Source organism: Condylura cristata, unplaced genomic scaffold (genome assembly GCF_000260355.1).
Source record: "Condylura cristata isolate star-nosed mole 26May11 unplaced genomic scaffold, ConCri1.0 scaffold00032, whole genome shotgun sequence".
In the NCBI taxonomy this organism is placed as follows: Eukaryota; Metazoa; Chordata; class Mammalia; order Eulipotyphla; family Talpidae; genus Condylura; species Condylura cristata.
This window is the reverse complement of record NW_004567133.1, coordinates 16,316,414-16,341,369: the sequence shown is the minus strand read 5'-3', so window position 1 is coordinate 16,341,369 and position 24,956 is coordinate 16,316,414. Positions and strand designations below refer to the sequence as shown.

The following is a 24,956-nucleotide window of genomic DNA, read 5'->3' as shown; positions in this document are numbered from 1 at the left end:
TGAAGGAAAGAGCGCTATTTATTAGGTTGTGAGTTTCTCTGCTTTGCCTTTACAGATGCACAAAAGGTCATTGAAAGTATAACTGAAGGAAATACGTCAGACGAGCCTAAACGTGAGACTTACTAGCTGCAGGGCTGGTGACCGGGACCCCAGGGAGCAGCCAGGCCGCTGGGGCCGACCAGAGCAGGCGTCCGAGACCCCCCCCGCGGGCCCGCGAGCCACCACCGCGGCCTCCCCCGCTCGCCGACGGCTGCCGTGCCCTGTGGTCACCATGAAATAACTCTCATTGGCATCCAAGCTTTATAAAAACACCTTCATTTTGCTCAAAAAGGACAGTCAATAGATACAGAGAAGCCAAACTGAACAGCCTCAACAAAATAAAATTAACAGCAGCAAATCCTCTTGCTGGAGACCGGCTGAGCGCACGCGTCCACAGTTCTGGCTGTTAAAAGGGCCGCACCACACTGCCCTCGCCTCGCACAGGGAGCAGTCAGTTATGGATTTTAATGGCCTTTTCAAGGTAAGTGTAGCGACTCCTCTTTGGGGCTTTGTTGAAGTGGTCGAGCCCCAGCCAAGGCCGAGGATGAGACATATTGCCTGGTGGGGAGAGAGAAGCCGCTGAGACCAGCGCCCAGCCCCGTCAGCGGGCGCAGCCCCCGGCCCCGAGCCCGCGGCCCGCGGCGGTGGGCACAGGAGCCCTGGCAGGCAGCCAGGCCGCGGCCCACCGCCTCACCACCAGCTGCTGCGAAGCAAACCCGCGCTGAGGGGAGCGAGCAGGCTCTTACCAGGCTGAGGCTCAAAGTCTTTCAAGTTTACTTCGTACTCGTCTTCATTGATGTACTGGTGTCGGCCCATCATCACAATGGCGAACTTAAACTGAAAGGGAGACGGACCCCTCGAGCCTGCCTCCCGCGGCAGGCCTGCCCAGCCCGACCTGCCCGCCCGTACCTTCTCGAACTCCTTCTCCTGAATGTCCAGCAGACTCTGGATCCGCTTCATCACTTCTCTGAAATGCTCCCCCTGCAACGGCACCTCGCTGCTCACCTGCGCGCCCGGCCCGCGGCCCTCCCCGAGGGACGCCCGAGCCGCGCGGCCCTCACCTGGTGTATCCTCAGCAAGAAGGGGATCCCGAAGGTCCCGAACACCTCCTTGTGGAAATGCGCCACGGTGATCAGCATCTCGTTCTCCTTGTCTATGTCGACCTGATCCAGGGGTACTTCCTGGGGACGCAGTGGAACCGGGGTCAGTGCGGGCACTGCGCGCAGATGCCACGTTAGCCCCCCGACGCTCCGCGGGTGGCCGGGGCCACGCGCTGTGGGGAGGCGCCTCGGGTCTGCGCGGAGGCCGCCCCAGCAGCTCCGAACCAGGGAGCATCTGCTCGGTGGCCCGGTGCAAATTCCTTTTCTCAAGATTTGTTGATGCACACAGAACTGGGGACAGGCCAGAGGTGAGGGGGGTGAGAGGATTCGCCAGAGACAGCGAGGTCAGGAGGTCTGCCGCGCCCAGTGGGTCACCTCCGCGGTGGGGATCGGACTCGTGCGGCCGCGGCCGCGGATGCTTCGCTGTGCTGAGCTTTAACGGCCCCCACCCGGAGGGCCCCCAGGCTCAGAGGCCATTTGTAAAAAACCCCACACGGGCAGGAGTCCTACGCAGGGCGTGGTGGCCGCCCCAAAGCCTGTACTCAGCACCAAGTGCGTGCTCCAGGACAGCCAGGAGGACCGGTTCCCTCTCTGTGCGTCTCGGCACGGCCCCACCACCTCAGGGCCTCGGGGCCACGCTGGCCTCCCGCATGTGAGCAGTGGGAGGCGCCTGTGGGTGTGTGTGTGGGGGGGGGTCCCTGCACCAGCAACCTCGGCGCCCCCACCCACCCCCACCCCCACCCCACCAGCTCCTCACCTCTATTCGAAACGTCCTACTCGTGGCAGGAGATAAACATTCTAACAGTTCATCTTCTTGATGCACACCGATAATTTTGTAGCTTACAATTTCTAGCAGCCTGAGGAAAAGCAAGTGGGGCGAGGGGGGAATGTTGGAAAAAAGACAAGGGAGCGTCCCTAGAGAGCCATCACGGTGGCGGCCGCCTTCTGGCTCTGAAAGCGCCGTGCCAGAAGCAGGCACGCGGGGCCGGCCGGGCCGCTCCCACAGGCACCCGTCGCGGCGCAGACTGGCCCCGGGGGGCTACTGGGGGTGGCGAGGCGCGTCTGCGCGGGGTCCTGCAGCGGGGCCAGGCGCGGCGGGACCCGAGACCGTGTGCGCAGAGGTACGGCGTCACCCAGCACGCGCTCGGGAACTTCTCCAGTGCCAGCCCGGCAGCCCTCCGGGGCTCTGTCCCCAGCGCCCACGAGCCTTCACCGTCCCGACGGGGCGGGCCAGGAGCGGGGCTCCACTGCAAACCTACGTGCTGGAAGGGCCTGAGCCTGCCCCGTGGCAGCGGCTCGGCAGGACTTGCCTGAGTCTCCCTGACGCCTTCTCCCCCAGCTCCACGGCCTTCTTGCACTCCTCCAGCAGGTCCCGCACACACCCGTGCTTGTCTGGGTATAGTGTTATCTCCTGAGAAACAACAAGCCCAAGCAAACACTCGCAAAGACACAAGGCTGGCCATAATAAACTGCTTTTGCTTGCAGAGCAAAAACCACCCAGGAGATATTCCCAACTGTGCCTGCCAGCCTCCACTCTCGTCTTCATTTCCACCCCCGGGCCCTAGTCTGCAGCCCCCAGAATAAACCGAGCTCAGAAATGCCACTTTAAAGCAGAAGGCGTGACTGGCACAACGGTGTCCCTCAGGGCTCGCGTGGGGCCATGGGCAGGGAGCGAGCCCCAGGCAAGGCACAGGCGAGCACTCTGCGGCCCGGCTCGCCCACCTGGTGAGTCACTTCTGGCGTGTGTCTCAAATCTCCCTGCACCTGGAAAGGTGGGAGGAGGCTTTTTCTAGAAGAACCACGCAGATGTGGCTGGAGCCGTGGCCAGCGCGAGCCGAGTGGTAGCCTGGGAAGTGGCTGCACCACACGGAAACCCGGCAGCTGCCCCAGGCCTCACTGCCCGGAGCAGGGCACTGGGGTCTTGGTTACCCGCCCCGGCCCCCCGGGCTCAGGGGCATGAGCGTGTTCTCTGCTCTACTCACCTTGTTGCTGTTCAAGTTGTAGGGAGAGAGAAACCACCACCAAGCTCCACAAATATAAATACGTATCATTAAGAAAGCACTCACCTCTTCCCTAAATTGGCTATTTAACCATATACACTTAAAACTCCTCCTGTTCTCAAAGTCTGTGATTTTCATCTTCAGCTGTTAAGAAAAGAGCCTGGTTTCGCCCGAGCTCCCGCTGCCCCTCTCCTCCTGAGGCCCCAGGGGCAGGGGTGGCCATTACCTGCTGATAGTAGAGTTTCTTAGGTTGTCTCGGCTTGAAGAACTGAAGGAGGTCTCGTAGAGTGCCTTCGTAATTATGCCTAAGGGGGTTCCCTGGGCCGTCCCTGTAACTGCTCCGGAAAGCAGAGTGTCAGCCACCGCCCGCGTGCCCAGGGGCACCAGCACCACACAGGACGCCCCCAGCCTCGCGCCAGCCTCGCCCGGGGAGGCCAGCCCAGGCTGAGCCTGACACGGGCTTTCTGCAAGGCGACCCAGCAGAGAGGCCCGGCGGGGAGGCTCGGGCAGAGCCAAGCCGGCCTGGCTTGGAGGAGGCCGTCAGCTCTGGGGCACCCGGAGCAGTGACAGGCCCACGGCTGAAGCTAAGGGCTGGTGCGCCGGCCAGACAGCCAACGCCAGGCACCCAGTTCCCAGACGCTGGGGAGCCCGCAGAGCCCAAACACGGGAGCGCGGGGAGCGGGGCTTACCCTTGAGACTTGAAAAACTGGAGCAACATGGGGTCGGTGTTCAGCCTCTGTGCAACTGTCTTCGCGACCTGAGGGGGGAGCCGAAGTCAGAGAGGATCTGCAAGCTGCTGCATCCTTCACCGTCAGCACTGCAGAGGCCGCTCAGGCGAGTGGCAGCCACCCCAGGGAGCACTGCCGGGTGGGCCGAGCCCGGCGCCAGCAGCCTGTCTGCTGAGAGGACTTTTTAAAGTTCTCATCATTGTACAGGTGAAGTTTATAGATTTTAAGTTTTCTGATTGTTTGTGGGGGTAGGTGGAGGTCGCATCTGGCATGCCAGGATTGGAGCAAAGTTTCGGCTAAGCCATGAGCTCTTTGGAATTACACGGGAGCAGAGAGGCCTTGGGAGAAGCAATTTTCAAAGACTTGGTCTTTCTGGTATGGGATCTGAAGAGAAAAGAGCACTTATCAAAGAAATACCTGAAAATAATTCATTCTATTTGATAATGTAACCACAAATCCAGGATCATTGGGGATTGTTTTATCACAGAAAATGACATCCACGCGGTGGTAGAGGTCTCTGAAATATTCCTTTGCAGTGGGCAGCTCACTGTTATCATTTTCAGGGTCATCCCTGGGAAGAAAGAAAACAATTTACAGGTTGACGCACACGGTGGGGGCAACCAGGGGCAGCTAACGGCACCGTCCAGGCTGGCCACATGGCCATTACCCAGGCTCGCGCTCCCTTGCTCCCAGCCAGCCAGGGACAAGGGGCCCAACCCCGCTGCCCAGCTGGGCTGTGGGCTCCACTCTGATCCGGGGCAGAGCCGGGCCCTGGGCGGAGTGCGCCTCTGACCTCTGACCTCTCCGGGTCCTGGCCGGGGGCAGCAAGGCCATGCCCGGGCAGGTGCAGCAGCGAGAGTCCACGGCCAGACCCACAGGCCACGGGCCGACTTAACTTTAAGGAGTTTCATGTGTTAAGAGAAGGAAAAGCTTTTCTGAATTCTGCAGACTGCCTCCATGCTAACAATTCTCAACCTCACGGCAAATATTTTAAGGAAATAAAAGAGCACTGAAGGATGAAACGTTCACCACCACTCACTCCAAAACGCAGAGGCCACTTGCGCCAACGACCTGGGACGCTGCCGGCTAACACCTAAACCCGCCTCTGGGTGAGGGACAACTGCGTCCTCCCCCAGGCCCCACTAGGGCAGAGCGACGGGCCGCCAGGAGCACGTACTTCTGAAACACGATGATGTCACCGTCCATCAGCTCATCCAGGGCTTTATCAAGAGACACGTCATAGTCCTGAATTCTCTCTGTTAAATTCGGTTTAACTTCCTGGAGTCAGAGACATGAAATGGTCACAGCGCGCCCGGCCTGCTGGGTGACAGGGCCAGCCCCGCTGTCCCAGGAAGGCCACCGCCGGCCCCAACGGGGTAGAGACCGCAAACCTCTAATGTGCCCCTCAACCCAAGACAACCGAGTTGCTCTTTACCCATCGACAAGCTGGGGGCCAACAACACACCCTCCCCAGCCACAAGGACACACAAACTCAGGGAAAGGGGGCCGTGCGGACCTCATAGAGGATAAGGCTAGTATCTTGGATAAATCCTGCTCTGTCACACATAACCGGGAGCAAGTCACCTAGGTTCAAGAAAAACAAGAAATCCAAAGCTGTAACATGCCGAGACTTTGGCAAAACTGACTCCGAGGCTGAGCGCAGAGAGGACTTACGTATTTTGCAGGATATTGGGGTGTAGATATGCCCACAGTAATTCAAGCTTCGAGTTTTGGGATCATACATCTTCAGGAATAACATCACATCATCTGCCAAGTCGATGAACAGGTCGGGTCAGGGCCGAACACGCAGGCCAGACGGGGACGCCGACGGCAGCCGAGCGTGCCCACAGCCGCCAGGCAGTGTGTGGGTGCCCAGGGACCCAAGGTCCTGCCCTGGCATGAGCTGCTGCTGGGGGCTGCCCGGCGCCTCTGCAGCCCCAGCTGACTGGGGAAAGCCCGCGGCGCCCGCTCCGCCACACTGCCCTCCTCTCACAGGCCGCCCGGGAAGGCCCTTGGCCGAGCAGGGCGGCAGGCAAGGGGCGTGAGGCGGCCGGGCTGCGTGGCGCAGGGCTGAGTCTCAGCACTGTGAGGCCGACGGCGGCCACGGCAGCCCTGTCCAGGCAGCGAGCTGACCGTCCCGAGCCCCACCTGCTGCTCCCCCAGCGGTGTGTTTCAGGCCGCCTGCCTGTGCGTGCCCGCACTGTCTCTGGCGAGGCGGCTCACCCCCGCACGTCTGGCCCCCGCCCCCGCTCTTGGCTGCATCAGTACATTGAGAAAAGAGAAAGAGGTGGCGGGGCCGGCACTCACGATCCTTGTCGAACTTGGGCAGCGTGGCCCCGCCAGCAGCCAGCTCCGGGTCCACGGTCTCCAGGAAAATGGTCCAAGGGTTCTCGTTGTCGCTGAGTTCGATCATCTGCGCCCAAGAGAGATCGGAGGAGACTAACGGCGAGGCAGGAGTGAGACCTGCGCGAGGGGCCGGGGCGCCCACGGGGCCAGGCCGGACGGCACCCCGCGCCGCGCCACCCACCGTCTTGCTGCCGTCGGCCTCGTTGTCCAGCATGGCCGGCCGCTTGGTGCCGTTGCTCCTCGCCTGCATGGGCCACAGTCGGATCTGATCTTGTGGAAATCCCTGCACAAGGGTAAGACTAATCAGAACGTCGGCTCCGGCTTTGATTCTGCGGCCGTCGGGAGGGCGCATCCCCGCCAGGACCTCCGTGGGTGTGCGGGCCCTCCGCAGCCGCCGGGCGAGGAGACACGGGAAGGTGCCTGGCGTGAGCGGAGGCGGCGTGTGCCCACAGCAGCGGCCCGGGAGCCCGGGGCCCCGTCCCGCGCGGCTGCAAGGCGAAGCCGGACTCACCATGGTCTGGGAGAGGTTCTGGACAAACTCCGCCAACGAGGAGTTCTTCAGCACCTTGAACACCGTGTACTTGACCTTCTCTTCATCGTACATGTCATTCCCTTGGTGGCCACAAAACTGGTCCTCTGCCACTATCTGAAAATGTTCACGCCAACACGTGAGCCTGCAGGAGGCACGAGCAGCCTCTACACCTGGGCCAGACGAGGTTTACTCATGTGAAAGCAACCAGCCAGCCCCCGGGCAATGGCCTTTCCCAGAAAACCCAAGGAGAACGGCGACCGATGACCAAGGAGTAAACCAGAAAAGACAACACCTTTCATGTGACCACCTAACTCCTACGCGCAGGGTGGCCTCCAAACACCGTAAAGCTGGGGTGCACAGCGCACCTCTTCCGTGGTCAGCTTACTAAAACAAATGCTCCCTGTGCTCCTGACACTGGGGGTGGACTGTGAGCCGTGACACCCGCACGCGGCCCTTCCGTGCTGCTCCCCACCTGCTGTGCCCTGCTCTCCCGGGGGCTCAGCCCTCTCTCCTGTGCACCCTTCTGCCTGTCCCGGGGCCCTCCGGGGGACCCAAGCACTTCTCCACCAGTCTCTATCCTTAGTTGGGGCGTGTCCCGGCCGGCCAGGGCCTGGCCTGAGCACGCGGGGTGAGATGCGCCCACGGAGCTGCCCGCGAGGGGAGGGGGCCGGCCCCGTTTACTGACGACCCCTGGACCAGACCCGGCCCGGGCGCGGAGCTGACCTGCACTTGCATGTAGAGGTGGGCTTCCTGCCTCTCCTTCCGCTTCTGGGCCTCGATCCTCTTCTCCTCTTGCAGTCGCTCCACCAATTGCTGAGGAATATCGTGGTCGGTGACGGCTTGCAAGACTTCACCTGCAGGACCATGTATGGTTCGCCCCTGCCTGGTGGCCTGGCCCACCGTGGAAGGTCTCCGTTGCACGCCATCACAAGCAGGCGCATCTCTTACAGTAAGATCCCTCGGGACCACGATGCTACATCAAGCCCAAAGCCCATCGCAGCTTGCTTCTCGGGCCGAGGGAGGCGGGAGGGACATGTGTCTGGACGCCCACCCCAGCGGGCTGGCAGACAGGGGCGACCAGAAGCCGGCTACTCACTCAGCCTCGACTCCCTGATGTAGACCAGCATGTAGGCGTTGGTGCAGTGCCGCACGGACAGGTCGTCGTCGTGGCCCCCGTAGTTGTGCTCGATGGCCTCTTCCTTCGTGCACCTCGACACCACGTCGTCATCAAACTTACACCACTGCAGAGGAGAGCCGCGAGACAGGAGGGGCAGGGCTGAAGCCCCACGAGTTTGCGAAGAACCTGAGCTGACGGGCACCGGCCTAGCTGGGCCGCCCCACGCCCCTCTCAGGGAGCTATCACGACTTCCCCCACTCAGCGCTCGGGGAGAGCGGCCACTGCTGACCCAGAGGCAAGCTCGGTGACCTGCTCTACAGCTCCTCTGAAACGCATGGTCCAACCCCCTGAAACTGCTGACTTCACAGAACTGAGAAGCCAGTAGAACTCACATTCTTCTTTTGTTAAAAGATTTATTTTTATGTATTTATGCATACAAGAACTGGGGTACAGACCAGAGGTGCAGGGTGGTGAGAAGATTCCCCAGAGACAGAGTGGGGAGCAGAGGGTGAGAAAGGAGGTCTGCTGCGCCCTGTGGGCCAATCCCTGGCCAGGGATCGAACTCGGGCTGCAGTGCCCGGGGACAGCTTGATGGCACTAAGACTTTAACCCCTGCACCCCCAGAGAGGCCCAGACTCAGATTCCATATTGTGGTCATCAAAGTAACCAGGACCCCACCCCGACGTCAGGCCCCCGGCAGCAAGCTCCCTGGGGGAAGCCCACGCACACTGGGCGGTGCAGAGGGACACCTAGTCGTGCTGCCCTGCCCGGCCACGGAGGGTCACACTTTGTCACCCTTAGTGGAAATCAGTGCCTCGCACGAAACTGAAGGACTCTTCTCAGGTCCAGCACTCACTCAGTACTGACAGCCAGAGGCTCATCGGAGTGCGAGCATGCACCTACTCTTCATCCCATTAGAATCAACAGTGAACACACCCCGGAGCAATGAAGGGCCGGAGCCAGGAAGGAGCCTCGGCTGGCTCGCAAGGCTGCCCAGCCGGGATGGCCACGCTCCCCGCTCGGGCCGTGCGCGCACAGGACTTACTTTGCCGTCCCCTTTGGGGTTAAGATAAACCACATAGTGTCCACCATGATTATCTCCACTATGGACCAGGACTGCGTGAAGAATATAATTCGCAGGGTCCTTAGGATCTGTTTTTTGCAAAAATTCATCGAGTGGTAATTGTTCGGGGAACTCAAACCTATGAAGGACATTAAAAGAAAGAAAATCCAGGTTTTACTCACATGCAGTATATTTCACCATTGGGCTTTATCTGTTAGACCTCTAATTTATTGGCTTCTTGACATGGAAAAGGAACCCCAATGTACTGCTAAGGTGGCTACCACTTATCAGAACAAATAAATACTGCATCGACTAGCACAAGAGTTAAAGCCAGATAGGAGAAAATGCCTTGAACAGTGAGGTACCTAACAGCGGCAAGTTCAACGATAGGATGCAAGCCAGTTTGCAGCCACGTACTCAAGGGCAGTTCTGGGTGATTCTGACAGCCCAGGACAAGGGCTGCTGCAGGTGTGAGGAACACTCAAATTTGTAAAAAGTCAGATTTGGGGAGGAAAGACATATGGAAAAGAAACTCCACAGAGTGACTTGCAACGCCCTCTGCACCTGACTGGTTTTTAAACTATGGGCTCCGTAAACATCGCTTTCATGGTGCAAACCATGAGCAGGAAGGAGGCTGGGGAGGCGTGCACGCATCCAGGGCCCATGCCCACGCCGGCGCGCGGGACCCCGCCCAGCCGCCAACAGCTCTCAATTCCTGAAAGAGGCCAGAGACCTGGACTTGCATGAGGAACCTCGTGCTCTGAGCAACTAACTCCAATAAAAGCAAGACGGGGACCCAGGAGCACAGGCCGCAGACCGCCGCTGCAGTCGGGAGGGAGAGACTGTCTCACACGAGGCACGGACGGCACCACCCTGGCTGCGGCCACTGTCCCCCTCAAGTTTCCAGGGCAACTGACCACGTTCCGTCCTGTCAAGCTGGAGCTCAAAGCAAACAGGAGAGAGCGCATGTGGGAGACACCTGGGATGGGACACTCCAGCCGAAATTCTGGCCCCTTCTAGAGTCGACATCTAGAGACTACAGAACACTGCCGAGTCCTGTTTAAACAAACAGGCTCTACCATCACATTCCCTTGCCGAGGTGACGTGTCCTCTCGAGCCAGACGTGACTGACGGCCGGCAGGCCTGGGGGGCATGAGGAGCCCCACCTGCGGGCACCTAACCCGCACAGCCGCTGCGGCCCTCTGGGCCCCCCCTTCCCACCACAGTGCCCACAGCCAGGCAGGATGCAAACTTGAGTGAATCAGAGGCGACACTGAGCAGCCAGAGACTAGCAGAGCGTGGACCCGCCCTCAGGGCCCGGCCCGCAACCGCTCACCTGTCGTTGATCTTGATGTTTTGGTCCGTCTGAGGGTCGTACATGAACCTCATCAGCTGTAGGTGCAACACTGGTGGCAACGTCAGAAATTTCACTCCTTTCTCTGCTTCCTGAGCGACAAAGAAGAAACACTACTTAGAAACGCAACTTTCGGGCCCTCCTCGGCCCGATAGTAAGTAAGCCGCAGCCACTTCAGCGTGAGCTCAACCCCAGCCCCAGAGGTGACCCACAGGGCGCGGCAGACCTCTCCTGACCCCCCTCAGCAGTGTGCTTTGTCCATCTGCCTGTTCTGCTCCCCACTCTGCCTCTGATGTATCCTCTCACCCCCCTGCACCTGTGGCCTGTACCCCAGTTCTGTAGGGGGGGAGAGGGAGGGAGGGAGAGAGCGAGAGAGAGGGAGAGAGGGAGGGAGGGAGGGAAGGAGAGGGAGAGAGAAAGAAAGAAACGCTAAATTAATTTGCCTGGACAGTAATAGTGTTTCTGCCGCCCAGTAAGGATTTTGGTGGGGAAATAGAGGCGCCATCTGGGGCCTAGCAAAGGTCCTGTCTGGGTCGGTATCTGGGGTGCCATGAACAGAACTGCTACCACACCCTGCGTGACAAACCCTCCTCTGGACTCTCCCAGTCCAGCAGTGGGGGTGTGGCGAGGTGAGTGAGGAGTGGTCACTGCAGGCAGCACCACGTCACTAAACACCTAGGAAACAGCCATGACGGCGGCAACACGCCCAGAGCTCTCTGAGACAGAGGAGCCTGGTGAGGAACGAAATCCTTGTAAGTTCTGAATACCAGTGGCAGGCGAGGAGGCCGGAGGCCCTTGAACCGACAGTTGTGCCAAGAAGGGTGCATGGTGGGGCCGGCGAGGCCCCCGGGTACCTGCAGGCCGTGCTCCCCAGCGTCGTACTTATTGTCGCCGTCCAGCTGCTCTACTGCCACATAGTCCACGAAAGACTCAAAGACTTAAAGAAAAAGAGGAGGAAAGTCAACCCGCGCTGCCTGGCGCCGAGGGCGACCCGATGACTCGCGGCGGAGGCCATCGGTGCGCCCCGCCTTGCAGGCGCGGAGGAGCAGCAAGGGCTCCCGGGACACCGGGGCGACAGGCGGCCCCGCAGGGGCCCACGTCTAAGCAACCCCAACAGAACCAAATAGCAGGAAAGTGCCAGTTTGGGCCAGTAATGCGTGGCAGAACCACAGCCACCCAGACCGGGAAGAGCCGCCCGGCGGCCGAGGCTCAGAGGCGGGGCCGGGTGTTCACGGACTGGGTGAGGGGGTCTTTCCCACGTGCGTGCTCGCTTTCAACGCCACAACTTCGTCAGTGAGCTGGGGCGAGCGGGCGGCAGGGGCCCAGCGTGGGCGAGAGCGCTGACCGCAGGCCGCGCGGATACCGGGCGTGCACAGGGTGGTCAGGGCGCCCTCCCCGACTCCTCAACCCAAACCACAGCCCCCCCCCCCCCAGAGAAGGGCTCTGCGAAGACACGGTAATCTCAGCAATAAAAATACTACAGTGCAACAAGGCGATAGAGCCAGTGGCCCCTGCGCTAAGAAGGACTCACAGGGGGCCAGGCTGAGCACAGGAGCGAGACTGACCACACCTCCGCTGTTCTTACACAGAAACATTTAAAACTACAAAACAATCAGAAGCCCAGCAGGTGTCAGAGGAGAGGCGGGGCCTGCGAGAGCGCCCTGCCCGGGAGGGGTCCACCGAACGCACTGGGGATGTCTGGTCTCCTGCTCCGCTTCAGCAGATCCCTGGGCACACAGACCCTCAAGCCCCAGGGAAGGACCCCGACCGCGCCACTGCAGAGCAGAACTTACTGTTTTTCTTTCCTTTTATACTCAGCTGGATGTCATAGTAATCTTCTCTCCTGTCGGAGCGGTAGTCCACTTCCTTACACTGGATGTAGGACTGAAACAGGGCGGGCGCTGAGCCGGGCGGGCGGGCCTTGGGGCGCTCCACCACCCGCCCCGAGCGTCACATACCACCATCTTGCCTCGGAACAGCTTGGGGATGGTGCCTTCCACGCACGTGCCCTTCATCTTGTTTTCCACGTTATCCAGCAACTGAAAGAGAAGATTGCGGCTTTAAGAAAGCTTTATTCTAGACATTTCAAGTCATTTGAAACTTGACAAGGAAATTTCAATGCTCAAAGAAATGCTAAACTATTAAATATTATGACCTTTGGCATGCAATTATCAAAAACATACAAATTCTTCTTCCTTGCTTGGATATTTACAAAAATATCTACATGCAACAGTTGAGATTAACCCTTTTACACAGCCTTTGGAATGAATTAGTAATCTGTAGTGCCTTTAGAAGCATTTTTTATATTCATTTTACCTCTGTGGAAAAGCATGTAAATTGATCACTAAACTTAACTCGTATTGGTCCACACCAAGAGATTAATGAGGTTGAGCCTGTCAACAGGATTGACTGGTTTGTCCATGGATATTTAATGAACTGGATTCAATCCAGCTAGTGCTGCAAAAAAGAAAACACACCTTGCCCAGCCAATCACCTTGAATCGCCACTGTGTGTGCACGTGTGTGTACGTGTGTGTACGTGTACGCACATCTTTCATCACAACTGCAAGGACGGTGGTCTGCTAGTAACTAGACAGGTCTGGGGAGTCGCCCACACACCTCTGTGTAAAGGGGGTCCGCAAGCTACCTGAACCTCTGCTCCTAATGGAGTTAGGAGAGCTCCCTGTGTCACCTGTGGCCCCTTTGATCAACAGCTGGGTAGACGTAACGAAGCGATGCTACCGAAACTCAAGCTTCCCCTCGCGTGCACCTCTCGGGTACTTTCCTTTCTTTCATCCTCCCTGGCTGTCCAGACAGACAGTCCATCCTAGCTCTAGCCTGCTCCTACCCCGCACCAAGACGGGCGTGTCTAGTCACAGTGACGCGAGTCGGCCTAAGGTCTTCCTCGGTAAAACAGCTTCTGACAGTGCTTCGAAATAGTAAATGTAAAGTAGGAAACATTTATAGTTTGGAACTTACCACCCGACACAGCTCTTGAACATCATGTTGCATGAAGCTATCTAAAGTCTCCCACCTTAGAAAGATGAAATGGACATTTATATTTCGACTTTCAAATTAATGTCAACTAAAAAGCAACGTAGGTGGAAAAACACAAAACTGTACTGTGAATAACTAGCCATTTCTCTGCAATTTACATTTGGAGGTTACAATTCCAAGATAACCTGGAGCTTTAACAGGACAACAAAACGGTCAAAAACGTCCGAAATCTTACTGCAAGGGGAGGCGGTGTTTGACAGTTACACGCGTCCTTTTTTTGGGAAGTAAAACTTCTCAGTGGTAAATTAGGACCTTAGCAAAGCGCCAAAGCAGAGCTGCTATTTCCAGAGAGGTGCGGCAGGACGGGACGCGGCCAGCACCCCACAGCCAGCAGCTGCCAAGGCCGCGTCCACTCCCCGTGGTCCACTCCGGGCACACGCGGGCAGGTACCTACCCGAAAGACTTGGTCAGTTTCTTGGTTCCCACGGGCTTATCGCTGTGCTGTAACTCGTAGAACACTCTCTGTAAGGCTAAGGGGACGCTTTTGGAGGAGTCATCGCCCTCTGTTGGCATCATGTACACAGCCTAAAAGAATTGATTCAGAAATAAAGATGGAATCCCAGGGAGAGCCTCACCGCTGCCCGCCCAGCGGGACGGCGGTGACTATGGTGTTCACCTATCCCAGCGTGTGAGCCAAGGTTTGCTTTAAGCCATGGGAGTCTTTAGAGACAAACTGGAAAATAAAGTATTGTAGCAACTGTCTGTAGCTCACCGTCCAAGAGAACTGCTCTCATTACACTGCCCAAGCAGTATTTTTAAGCCAACACTGCTGTCAAATGTAAGATTTGCCAGAGCTGCAACTGACTGAAGCGGCCATGTCCAGCCACCCAACCCCTCTCGGGCAGCAAGAGCGGCCTGGCCGCGAGCGCAGCAGCACAGAGGCCAGCGGGCTGCTGAGGCGCGGCAGGGGGGCAGCGGCTCCTGCCCCCCTCACTGCGGGGCGCTGTTCCGGGAGCCGAGCGGCAGCCGCGCAGGGCGGGGGCGCTACTCTGCGCGAGCTCTGAGAAGCAAGCTCTTGCTACAAGGAATGAAAACGAAGACTTCACAGCCAAGGCTCTTTCAACTCATCATTCTGATGTAACACTTCAAACGTTGCTGCTGATGGCTCATGTCATTTTTTTAAGCCTTCATTATGTCTGGAACAATTCAGGTCAAGGCTGACCGCTGCAGTCACCATCCCAGCACTGAGTCCTGGCTGCCCGAGGCCAGGGAGTCCAGAGTCACAGGAGGGCCCTTTCTGAGCAGCTCGCTGTGGCCCGGCAAAGCCTGGCCCTGAACACGTGACAGAAAGGGGCGGGTGGAAGGTCGAGGGAGAGAAATACCATCCATTTACCTTTCGCAGTTGATTTGTGAAAAATAAAGTCTGCAGCAGGCTGTTCATGTAACAAGTCGCTCCCTGATTCTTTAAACCGACATAGCCCGTGTGCTTCTTTGAATCCCACCTACAAGATCAGTTTGAGGTTGAGGGAAAACCGCACAGGATGGCTCCTTGCTCCTGTGTGATCGGAGCATGGCGGCCGACACCTGCCTGCGTGCACAGCCCCTCTCCCGCCATCCTGACCCGCCAGGCTGGCAACCCGCGCTGCCGGGCACCAAGGAAACCTCGACAGCGGACTGTGCAATGCGCCTTTTCTGCTGAGCCACACACACAGGAACAGACAGGCGCGTATGAGAGCCTGGCAGGTTTTACCTCAGACTCCGAAGCTAGTCTTTCCTATTGATTCCACTTTGGTCTGGTGGGTTAGGGGAAAGGCCCCCCACAACACCCCACATACTAATGGGAAGTAAGAGACTGCCCCTGGAAAGCAGAGCCCCTCGCCTCCAGCCCTTCCCCTCTGCACTGGATTTGGAGTCGTGAACAAGGACAAGCACCCCCAGCGCACAAGCCCAGGGGGAGAGGACTGCGCCCTGTGGCCCCTGGGAATGTGGCCTGGGGCCTGGCAAATACACTCAAGGGCGCTAATTGGCTCTGGTGAAAATGCACGATGTAAATAATTTTTAAAATTGGTAAGAATCCTCAATAACAGCCAGCCCTTGAAAAAAAAACAAAACCAAAAAACCGTAATTGAAGCTTCCCTCGTGGCAAAAGGGATTAAGTCTCAGCACTCTGAAGCCACCACCAGCCCCTGCAGCACAAGTTCCATCTCCCCGCCAGGGAGTGACCCACAGGGCGCGGCAGACCTCTCCTGCCTCCCCGCTGCTCCCCTCAGCAATGGATTTCAGTCCATCTGCCTGTTCTGCTCCCACTGTCTGACAAGTTAATACTGAACCAGGAAATGTCTTGACTATGAAGACTACAAAGTCTGATAGAGCTTTTTAGTTAAAGCCATGGGATCATAAACAGCAGGCTTTAAAAATGGGGTAGGGAGAGAAACCACACAAATCTAAATAGAGACATAACCGCTTTGCGCGCGAGTCCTCAGGGCCTGGCCGCCCTTCTGCTCTCCACACACCTGCCCCAGGTTAGCCAGGCCCTCTGGCCAGAGTAGGGCTGCTGCCAGCTCTGGGGGACAGCAAGTGAGGCTGGGTGTCCACTGCCGAGCACCCACAACCCGCACACAGCAGGGGAACCCGGGGGCCCGCCAGCGGCCTGCTGGCCGACACGCCTGCGCCTGCTCCCCGCCTGCTCTGCCCAGCCCAGACGTGCTGCATGTCTCCACTCCCTACCCCAAACACGCCCCCAATTCCCACCAGGCCAAACACCCCCCCAGCTCCAGAATCCAGTGTCCGGCAGCAGAGCAGGCCCGCCTGGGCCCCCACCCCTCCCCCCATTCAAAATCAAGAGAGACGTGTCCCTCTGTCACCGCTCAGCCTGGCCCCAGAGGTCTGCCCACCCGCGGTGCCCTGCAGACAGATCCCAAGGGCGCCTGGGCCTAGCTGCGCCCCGGCAGATCCCGGGTGGATGCTGCTCAGCACAGGTGTGCGCAAGGCTGCACAGAGGCCCTGAGCCCGCGAGCCAGGAGCGCACAGACCCCGGGTGCCCCATCTGTCCGGAGTGAGTGCTTCTCGCAGCCCAGCACAGGACCTTTGTCAATAGCACCCAATTAAAGAAAAACTTACGCAACTCCATGGGGAGCATCTGCCTGTACAAAGACTTCAAAAGTAACTTTATCATCATCTATAAATCCCTTCTCAGGATCGGTCACTTCCTATAAAAAATGAGAATATCTGTGTCAGTCAGATCAACTCAATGTTTTTTGTAAAAGGGAATATTCAGGAACTGCCTAAGAAGAAAATACTCACTTCATTGAGAACTACCCTAGTTCCCTGAACTTCAGACTAAAATGCCACTACATCCTGCCGTCACTGCGAGCTCCTCTGGGAGAGGCTGGGGCTCAGGCGGCAGCGTGGAGGGGAGGAGGTGCGCCTGCTCCTCCAGCAGGGCCTGCAAGAGGAGCTCGCCTCAGCCCCCCAGCCCGGCAGCCTGAGCGAGCCTCCCTGGGAGTGCTCGCAGGCAGGAGGCAGGAGGCGGCCTGGGAAAGGCCTGGGAGCCAGCATCGCTCCTCCTGGGGAAAGCTGGCCCACCGGGAAGGCTATGAACTCCCATGGCTGGCAGAGCGGGGCTGGGGCCCAACAGCTGCTCAAACTGGTGGCCAAGTCTCCCCACAGGCCCCGACCCCTCAGAAGAGGCAGCCCCGGGGTCCGAAGAGTGAGAGGAGGAGGGGAACAAGAATGCCATGCGGACCAAATACAAGATTACTTACGCTCCAGGCCATAAAATTGGAAAATCCCCAATCGTTTTCTTTATGGAAGAACAAATGGCTAATTCGGCGGCTGAATGACTTCTCATCATCTCTGTAATTTATTATCTTGAGCACGGCTTGCGCGTGACAAGACCACGACCTGTCAAAGACAATGATCTAAGCTCTCTGGGCACTGACTGCTGCGGACACAGGTTTACAGACACCAACACCAGCACGCAGAGGGGCATCTGCGCTGTTTCCTGGCTTCCCCCGGGCCGGGCGCCCTCCACGTGCCTGGCCCAGAGTGGAGAGCTCGCGGCTTTTTTTCTTTTTTTGCTAGCAGCTACAAAACATAGTTTCTACGCTCTGAGCACTGGTCGAGGACCCGGGGACCACGGTCCTGACGGCAGGCTAGTGCTGGCCAGTGGAACGCACGACCAGCCCGCGCCTGACAGTGGCCTCGCCGGCGCTCGAGGTGCCCTGGCCCTGGCCTCGTGCAGATGCTGGCGGATGCAGGCCAGTGCGGGGCAGCCCACAAAGGGCCTTTGGATCGGTGTTTTAGCGCCTTTACAAACCATAACGCTATCCCGCTGCCCCCCACTAAAGGTCCGCAGTGAAAGGGGACCCCGGCTGAAGCGAGGGGCTGGCAGGCCCTGGGCAGCGTACCTTCTGCCTGTGCAGGATGACACCAGGTGTGGGGAGCTCAGTTTCCCCAACCCACCGTGAAGGCGAGAACTGTCTATTAGACTACGCAAGTGGACGCTGAAGCGGATCACGACGGGAACACAGAAAGAGCTCGGTGGTGGCCAGCCCTGGCCGCACTCTGAAGACCACCACATTTCTGAAGCTGGATGTGGTCCCTGGTGCCCAGAGAGTGCAGCCAGGGCCCGGGAGCACGTCGGAGGCAGGCAGGTTGGCCAGGTTGCACAGGTGTTTCCAGGTCCCTTTACACAACCTGTCACCTGAGCTTCTGGTGAAGGTCAATCGGGACCAGGGACAGATTAAGGGGCGAGTCAGAGTCTGGAGTTACATCAGTAAGCAGAAAACATCATGCCTCTGATAACTGGGTTTCACTGGGGAAAAAACATTCCCCCAAACTTCAAGATACTTGCGTAACTCTCTTTCAGAAGTTACATGTACAGAGCCTGTCCACTGTCCTCCCCGGGAGTCGGCCAGCACACAGCGGGGCCTGAGGACACAGCGCCTCCGGCCGCGGCCACCCACGCCACGGCCAGCCAGTCTGCGCGGGCCCCGGTGTGCGCGCCAGGGCTGCTTGCTTCTACCACAGGAACTTCGGCTTTTCATTTCAAGAAAAATAGACAACTTTATGGTTTGGCTATCATTACCTACTAGTGAGTTTTAAAGAGGGAATGTATTTAATTTGAAATCAAAGAGTTATGTGGAGGCAGCAAGGAAATCCAAAAAGAAAGGCAAAATTTACAGAGGCCACTCAAACGTGACTTCCGATTAATGCACCGCAACTATTTGTGGATTGTAATCGCATCATTTAAACCGTCTTACGTGGAGTCAGATTCAGCATTGCACTGGAGAAAGAATCCTACGCTTTTTTGGTGTGGTCTGTCTGGATAAAAGCGTGGCATCACCATAATCTTCCATGGCAGATTTCGCACAAAACACGGAGGGCTAAGGACCGACTCACTCAGTCTGCTGAAGCGCTCGACAGTGAACTGGAAGGTGGCCTCGGAGCGCCAACTCGTGTCTGCAAGAAAACACCTTGTCAGTCAGAGCCCGCCCTGGGAGGCGGGGCTGCCAGACCCGGGTAAGCTCGTCTACAGCGCCACAAGCTAAGCGGCACAGTCGGAAAAGTTTCCCTAAAAACCAACAACCGTGAGGTGAAAGTTCATGTGTGAACAGACCCCTCCAAAAGAAACCCAGAACTGAGGGCTGACAACAGTCAGTGGCTTCGCTCCTGAGTCAAGAGCTCGGGGTGGGACGAGCTCTCCCGCTCGCGCTAATTCCCAAGCGCCCCTTCACCAGTGGAGACTCGAGGGAGAGAGCCCAACAGCTCACGTGCCATCTTTTCAAGGAAAGGACTTGTGGAGGGAAAAAGGCTTGAGACTCAGGCTGCATCTGCAGGAGGGGAGTGGGCAGAGGTCTGGTGTGGGGGGGCAGCCACGCCCCGCCCAGAGCAGCGCCACTCGGAGGCCAGAAGACCGCTAGGAAGTTAGCCTGAAAACAAACGTCAATGGGATTAGTGCAACGTTCTGTGACTCACCAGACTGGACTCCCTAAAGGGAGCAAGTTTTAAAGAGAAGCTGGGCCCTTTCCAACATGGACAGCGTGAGCTGTGTGCGTGACCTTACCACGGCGAGAAGCAAAGTGGCAGCACTGAGCAGCGCGGTGCCCCTGAACCTCACTGCAAGTCACGTTTGATGGTGCCAGTGACTCTCCCGCGCAAGTGGCACCGCGGGTCCGCTGGCCCGGTGCCGCTGTCCACTCTGCCCACACTCCCCACGGGCGCCCTCCCACCTGTCCTGACTCTGGGACCCACACAGAACGGGTCCAGCTGCAGCAGCAAGGCCGCCGGCAGTGGGTTTTCTAGACGCTCTCGCAGCCCCCCACTTTGCGGGGGGACTGGAGGGGACCCAGGACACACGCGGAGGAGCCATGGCCAGCAGAACTGGAGGGGGGAAATTCGTGCTATTCTGACCCCAGAAGCACAGATGAGACTGCGGGGCAGAGGAGAAGAGCACCTTCACCCACTACGATGTTCTTTCTTCTCTCTCCAGTCTCCGAACTTCACGAATACACCCCAGGCTGAAACAGACTTTCTAGTGTCTAGAAAACGGCTGGAGCTCATGGCTTTCTGTATCTGTTCTTGAGAAAACATGTCCATCGGTCCTCATGAGAGGGCGGTGGTGTTTACCAGAGAAGGAGCCACCAAGTGCCTGTGTGGCTGTGCCCGCCCTCCGCCTCGCGGGCACGCACACAGCCGCTCCAGGGCACGGAGCTGTGTGGCGCAGAGGGAGGAGCACTGCGCGCTGGCTGAGCCTCTCCCAGCAGGGCCTCCCTGAGTCGCCTCAAGAGGCGAAGGTCTACCAGAAGGCAAGCAACGTGTTTGCAATGGCGTCCAGAACAGTTTGGCAGATGGGCCACGCACAAGTGACCCCCAAGAGCAGCATCTGACCCTGCAGCGGGCACTGCAGGACAGCAGGACACGCACTTATCCCCACTTCCCAGGGCAGGAGCACGAGCTCGCCACAGGGGACTTCAGGCCCAAGACCGGTGGGCACTGAGCACCACACGGCCGCGTCAGGACTGCGCTGCGCCCCGGCCCGCCCCCCCGCCCCGCCTCCATGCACCGTGAAGCCTGGTAGGCCCCGGTCTCTGACAGCTGGCCCATTTCACTTTCAGATACGACCACGCTCTTCACAGGATTAGATGTTTATACATACAAAAGATGTGATAAAATTCCCCCACGCTTTCATCAAATTCCTCAATTAATCATTAAACATAAAATGGGCCCAGAGAGCAGTGGAACTCAGTCTGGCAGTCTGGATGGGAAGGCCCTGGAGACGAGAGGTGCTGTGTGCCTGGCACCGGCACTCAGTGAGCACGCCAGAAACCACCTTCCAGAATAAGCTGATCAAGAGGTCGAACATGAGATTCATGGGACTAAAAATGTGGATCTCTGCCTCAGAACTCTCCACACTAATTCAATGGTGGAAAGGCTGCATCACAACACCGAAAGGCCCTCCTGGTAAAGTCTCAGCACCGCCGTAGCACGAGCGCGATCACCAGCCAGGGAGGGACCCCAGGGCGCAGCCAACCTCTCCTGGCTCCCCACTGCTCCCCTCAGCGGTGTGTCAGTGGATTCACCTGTTCTGCTCCCCACTCCGTCTCTGTGGAATCCTCTCACCCCCAACCTACAGCCTGTCCCCCAGCTTTTCTATCATTAAAAAGGCCACCAAAATGCCGCCCTGACTACCGTCCGTGAGAACTGCATGAGCCTGATCCATGTCTCTCTCTGCCCGAGAAACAGCGCACAGCGTCTTCTGTTATTTCTGAAATTTCTGTGTTACGTCAAATTTTTTTTAAAGATTGCTTTGCTAGTAAGTACTGCAACTAGAATCACAAAGGCCACACCACATCTCGAGAATTTTATCTGCGACTCCCTGCCAGGTGCCACTGTCATTAGCCAGCATTCATTTCATTGCGCCCCATATCTTTCTACTTCAAGAACAGGAGACTGAGGTTGTGCCAACTGTAGCCACCACAACCTTCTGTCAGCACTCTGACGCCCAGAGGGGCAGCAGCGCTGGGCCCCACCATGCCCACTTGCACGCCAGCCTTATGTGCACACGACAGAAGCCTGTGTGCCAGCCTGGCCTTCCTTGCATGAAAAAGTAGAGGAAGAAAAGATACTTTTGGGTTTTTTTTTAAATTCGGAAACTTTGGTTGAATTTTTTTCCTTGGGTTCCTTTTGTTTTTTTTTTTAAAGATTTCTTTATACATGCAAGGTCTTTAAGCTCCCGCCTGGACACTTTCGTGATCCAGGTCGCTGTCTGAACCGCGGCACGGAAACGTCCCTGATGAATGGGCCCGCGCAGCTCGTCACAGAAACTCCACCTCAGCGCTCCCCGGTGTCGGCCTGCTGAAGCTGTTAAAAAGCAGGTTCAGTAAAGGGAAGCCTAAAGCCCAGAGCCCTGGGGAGTGAACGTGTCAGGCGTCAGCGTGACGCTGCACGATGCCCGAGTCACGCAGTGTGGCCGGGCCAGCGGCCCACACTTCTCAGCCCCGAGGGCGCGACACTCCGCACCCCAGAACAGGCTGCCCTCTTCTCAGACCTCTGTTCCTGGAAGCAGAGCTGCTCCCTCCGCCCTTGCCATCAAGTGGGAAAGGTTTTCCCACAGTGCCATGCTCCAGGCCTTAGAAAAGGCCCCCAATGTCCAAGCGGAAGAACACACTCCTGGGGGCCACACATGCTTCTCATAGCTGCCCCCTCCCCCGGCAAGCCAAGAGGTCACCACCCGATTCTACAATCGGGCACCACTACTTTCTATGACTAATTTAGTAAAATGTGGCTCACAGGAGAGGGATTATTTCCTGCACACCATGAGACAGGTGGCAACATCTTAAGACATACTTGGTTGCTGGGGCGAGGGGGCCACCACAGCCCCGTGGCGACAGGGCGAGTTGCTGCTGCACACCTACCGCTCCCCGAGACCTTGCCCTAAAAGCTTCCATGGGAAGATCAGCATGGAGCTTTCTCGAGAAAGAGCTGGGGGTGGTCAGGTTGGGTGGACCCACAAACATGTCCAACAGGCCCAACTCACACCTGGCATCTCAGACCTGCTTCGCCTCCCCAACTGCACGGAGTCACTTTTGGCATCTCGGGCCCCTAAAACTTAACCAAGAGCCCAGCAACCAGAGACCACACCCACAGTGGCCCTGGGTCTGTGTGGACAGTACACTCCACAGGTAACGAAGCAGCGGGGTTCAGACCGCGCCTCTTTACCTTCCTCAGATATTGCCTCAGCCAGCTGCCAGGGGAAAGCCGCACTGTGAGAAAACTCTCAGCTACGGCTGCAGTTTCTCATGGAGGCTCCACTTTTGGCAGGAGGTCTGAACAGCAGTCCTTCTGGCGGTGCAGCCCGTGGCTGATGGTCTCTTTCAACTGCCCCGTTACTCCCCTGGGAAGGACACAACCCTCGTGAGGATGGATGGGTATGCTTTTGACAGAACACGGTTTCATATTACACAGCAAGACTCCAGGGCTACATGACGTGGCTGCAGCCGCTACACTGCCGTCTCACACTTCAGTCTGGACCTTGTAAGAGCTCAGGTCGTGTGACCTGAGAAATTATTGGGAAGAAGAAACAGCCTACAAAGAAGGTGATTCCCTAGGCACAAAATGCCCGTGCATACACTTTTCCACATAGAAGCTACAGACCAAAAGTCAGTGGAGGAGAAAGAAGCCCAAAGGTCGAATTACTTTCACACCCAAGGGGAGTAAGAGGAGTCATCAGCTCAGACAACTGATGTGATGTCCCACCAGAGGACGCAATGGCAAGCCGAGCTCCGGTGACGAACGTGTCCTGCTGCAAACCCGAAGGGGCAGTAGACCGGCTCCGAAGCCAACAGTGGCTGCAAAGGGTAGGCCTGAGGAAACACCCACTCGCCACCAGCTCCGTATTTACCTTCTGGCTGCAGCCGGGCCAATCACCTTACCTTGAAATCTGAGGGCAATCTTAAAGTTCAAAATCAAACAGCTACCTACGTTTTCCTCAGACGCAACCTTCTGAAAACTAGCTGCTCTTAAGGGGTTCAGAAGCATGCACGGTGGCAGTCTGGGTCTGAAAGCTGTCTGCCCAAGTAGGGAAGCAGCCATTGCACTCACCATCCTCCATATCTTCCTCTGTGTTGTTATGGCCATCGCTCATGGCTACATTCCCGTTGATAACAGGGTTTTGAGCAATTCTTGGTGGATCATCTGTATCTCCAGCTTTAAAAGAAAGCAAAGAAATTCCAGTTTTTACCTTCATGGCTTATGGCTTAGATTACAGTGAGCGCTCACCCCCAGCTCCGCAGTTTCCCTCCCAGTTTCAGTTATCCTTCAATCACTGGTGCTAAAACACTACATACATACATAAAGAGACCGTATTTGCTTAACTTTAATTATGTAAACAGTAAAGTGAGTATATTGTTACTGTTCCTATTTAGCTGTTCATTTCTCACTCCAATTTAAAAATCAAATTGTGTACAAGGTTTGAAGCTATCCATGCCTTCAGATATTTTTAAGACTTTATGCATATAAGAACTGGAGTGTAGGCCATATAACATGGGGGTAGGGCTGAGTATTCACCAGAGACCAAGTAGGGAGCAGCGGGAGAGAAAGGAGAGGTCTCCTGCACCGTGTAGGGGACTAGACTCAGGCTACAGTAGATACTGACAGCTTCATAGTGCTGAGACTTAACCCCTTGTGCCACCAGGAAAGCCCACATTTGTATTTTTTGATAACTACCAGTCACTAATACATTCTAATTGTGCTCAAATCTATCCCAAAAAGCATTGAACAATGAATTTTTGCTTTCTAAATGCTAAATGGAATTTGAATACATACTATACCATACAATAATCAACTTCATTTACAGTGATATCTATTTTGAGATTTATTTACCTATTCACTGAAACAATCTTAGGGAAACTTTTTTTACTAAGCATGACAAATCAGTATACCTCTTAACTTTTCTCTGCAGACACATGTCAGTGCTTCAAAACAAAGAGCACAATTGCTGCATAAAGCATAAAACCATCAAAAGCCAGGACTTGAGGAACTTGAGGGAGGGATCACATGCAAACTGGGGGGGGGGGTTCCCAGGGGAGACTGGCATGTATGAAGCATGTAGAAAGAATCAAGAAGCTGATAAAATGTCTTTGTCACCATAAATGATTGAGGAGATTTGGCTTGAGAAAACATTCACATATAACCAGGCATTTCAGAACCTTTCTACTATATGGGGGGGGGGGGAGACGTGGTCTAGTTCAGCACCACGGACAGCGACTCTCCCTTCCCTCACCAGCCATTCTCCAAAACCCAACTATCAAGGACACCACACACACACATATGTATCAATACCCCACCCTAAGCAGCTGCACATATCTTAGAAATCCTGGGAAACCAAGAACCAGGTATTACCTCCACAGACTTAGGCAGACCATTTCCATTCTTCGTACTCTTCAAATTGCTTTTTTATTAATCAACAATCATGTCAAAAAGCTTTAAACACATGCCCACTTTTTAAACTGGCCCCTTGATTGCCACACGCTAGCAATATTTAGGGGAGTAGAAAGCAAATTATTTTTTGCTATTGCTCAACTCTCAAACATTGGGGGGGGGGAAGAGTGCTTTGAAATCTTTCACCAATATGTATCCTCCTTAAATATATCAAATCATAAGTATTTAGGGAAAACCCT

At 56.6% G+C, this 24,956-nt stretch overlaps 1 protein-coding gene across 1 annotated transcript; it reads right to left on the bottom strand.

Annotated features, from left to right (window-relative positions):
• USP7 (ubiquitin specific peptidase 7 (herpes virus-associated)) lies at positions 1-23,481 on the bottom strand. Its single transcript, XM_012731902.1, has 30 exons — positions 23,380-23,481; positions 18,540-18,738; positions 17,040-17,178; positions 16,396-16,484; positions 14,669-14,777; positions 13,730-13,860; positions 13,258-13,312; positions 12,238-12,318; positions 12,073-12,163; positions 11,134-11,216; positions 10,262-10,371; positions 8,908-9,064; positions 7,842-7,986; positions 7,469-7,599; positions 6,725-6,859; positions 6,395-6,496; positions 6,175-6,280; positions 5,542-5,634; positions 5,384-5,451; positions 5,045-5,145; positions 4,285-4,438; positions 3,829-3,896; positions 3,366-3,474; positions 3,206-3,283; positions 2,450-2,550; positions 1,897-1,996; positions 1,101-1,220; positions 949-1,020; positions 786-876; positions 1-597 (listed from the first exon to the last, which is right to left on the bottom strand). The coding sequence occupies exons 1-30, from the start codon at positions 23,420-23,422 to the stop codon at positions 491-493; spliced, it is 3,168 nt and encodes a 1,055-aa protein (XP_012587356.1). The 5' UTR covers positions 23,423-23,481; the 3' UTR covers positions 1-490.
• Positions 23,482-24,956: the final 1,475 nt, after the last annotated feature.

Coding starts and splice junctions, on each gene's coding strand:
- USP7 (XM_012731902.1), bottom strand. CDS start 23,422: ATGAGCGATGGCCATAACAACACAGAGGAAGATATGGAGGATG. Junction 12,164..12,237: donor TGTTCCGAGGCAAGATGGTG/GTATGTGACGCT, acceptor GCCCTGTTTCAG/TCCTACATCCAGTGTAAGGA. Junction 598..785: donor AGACTTTGAGCCTCAGCCTG/GTAAGAGCCTGC, acceptor TCTCCCCACCAG/GCAATATGTCTCATCCTCGG.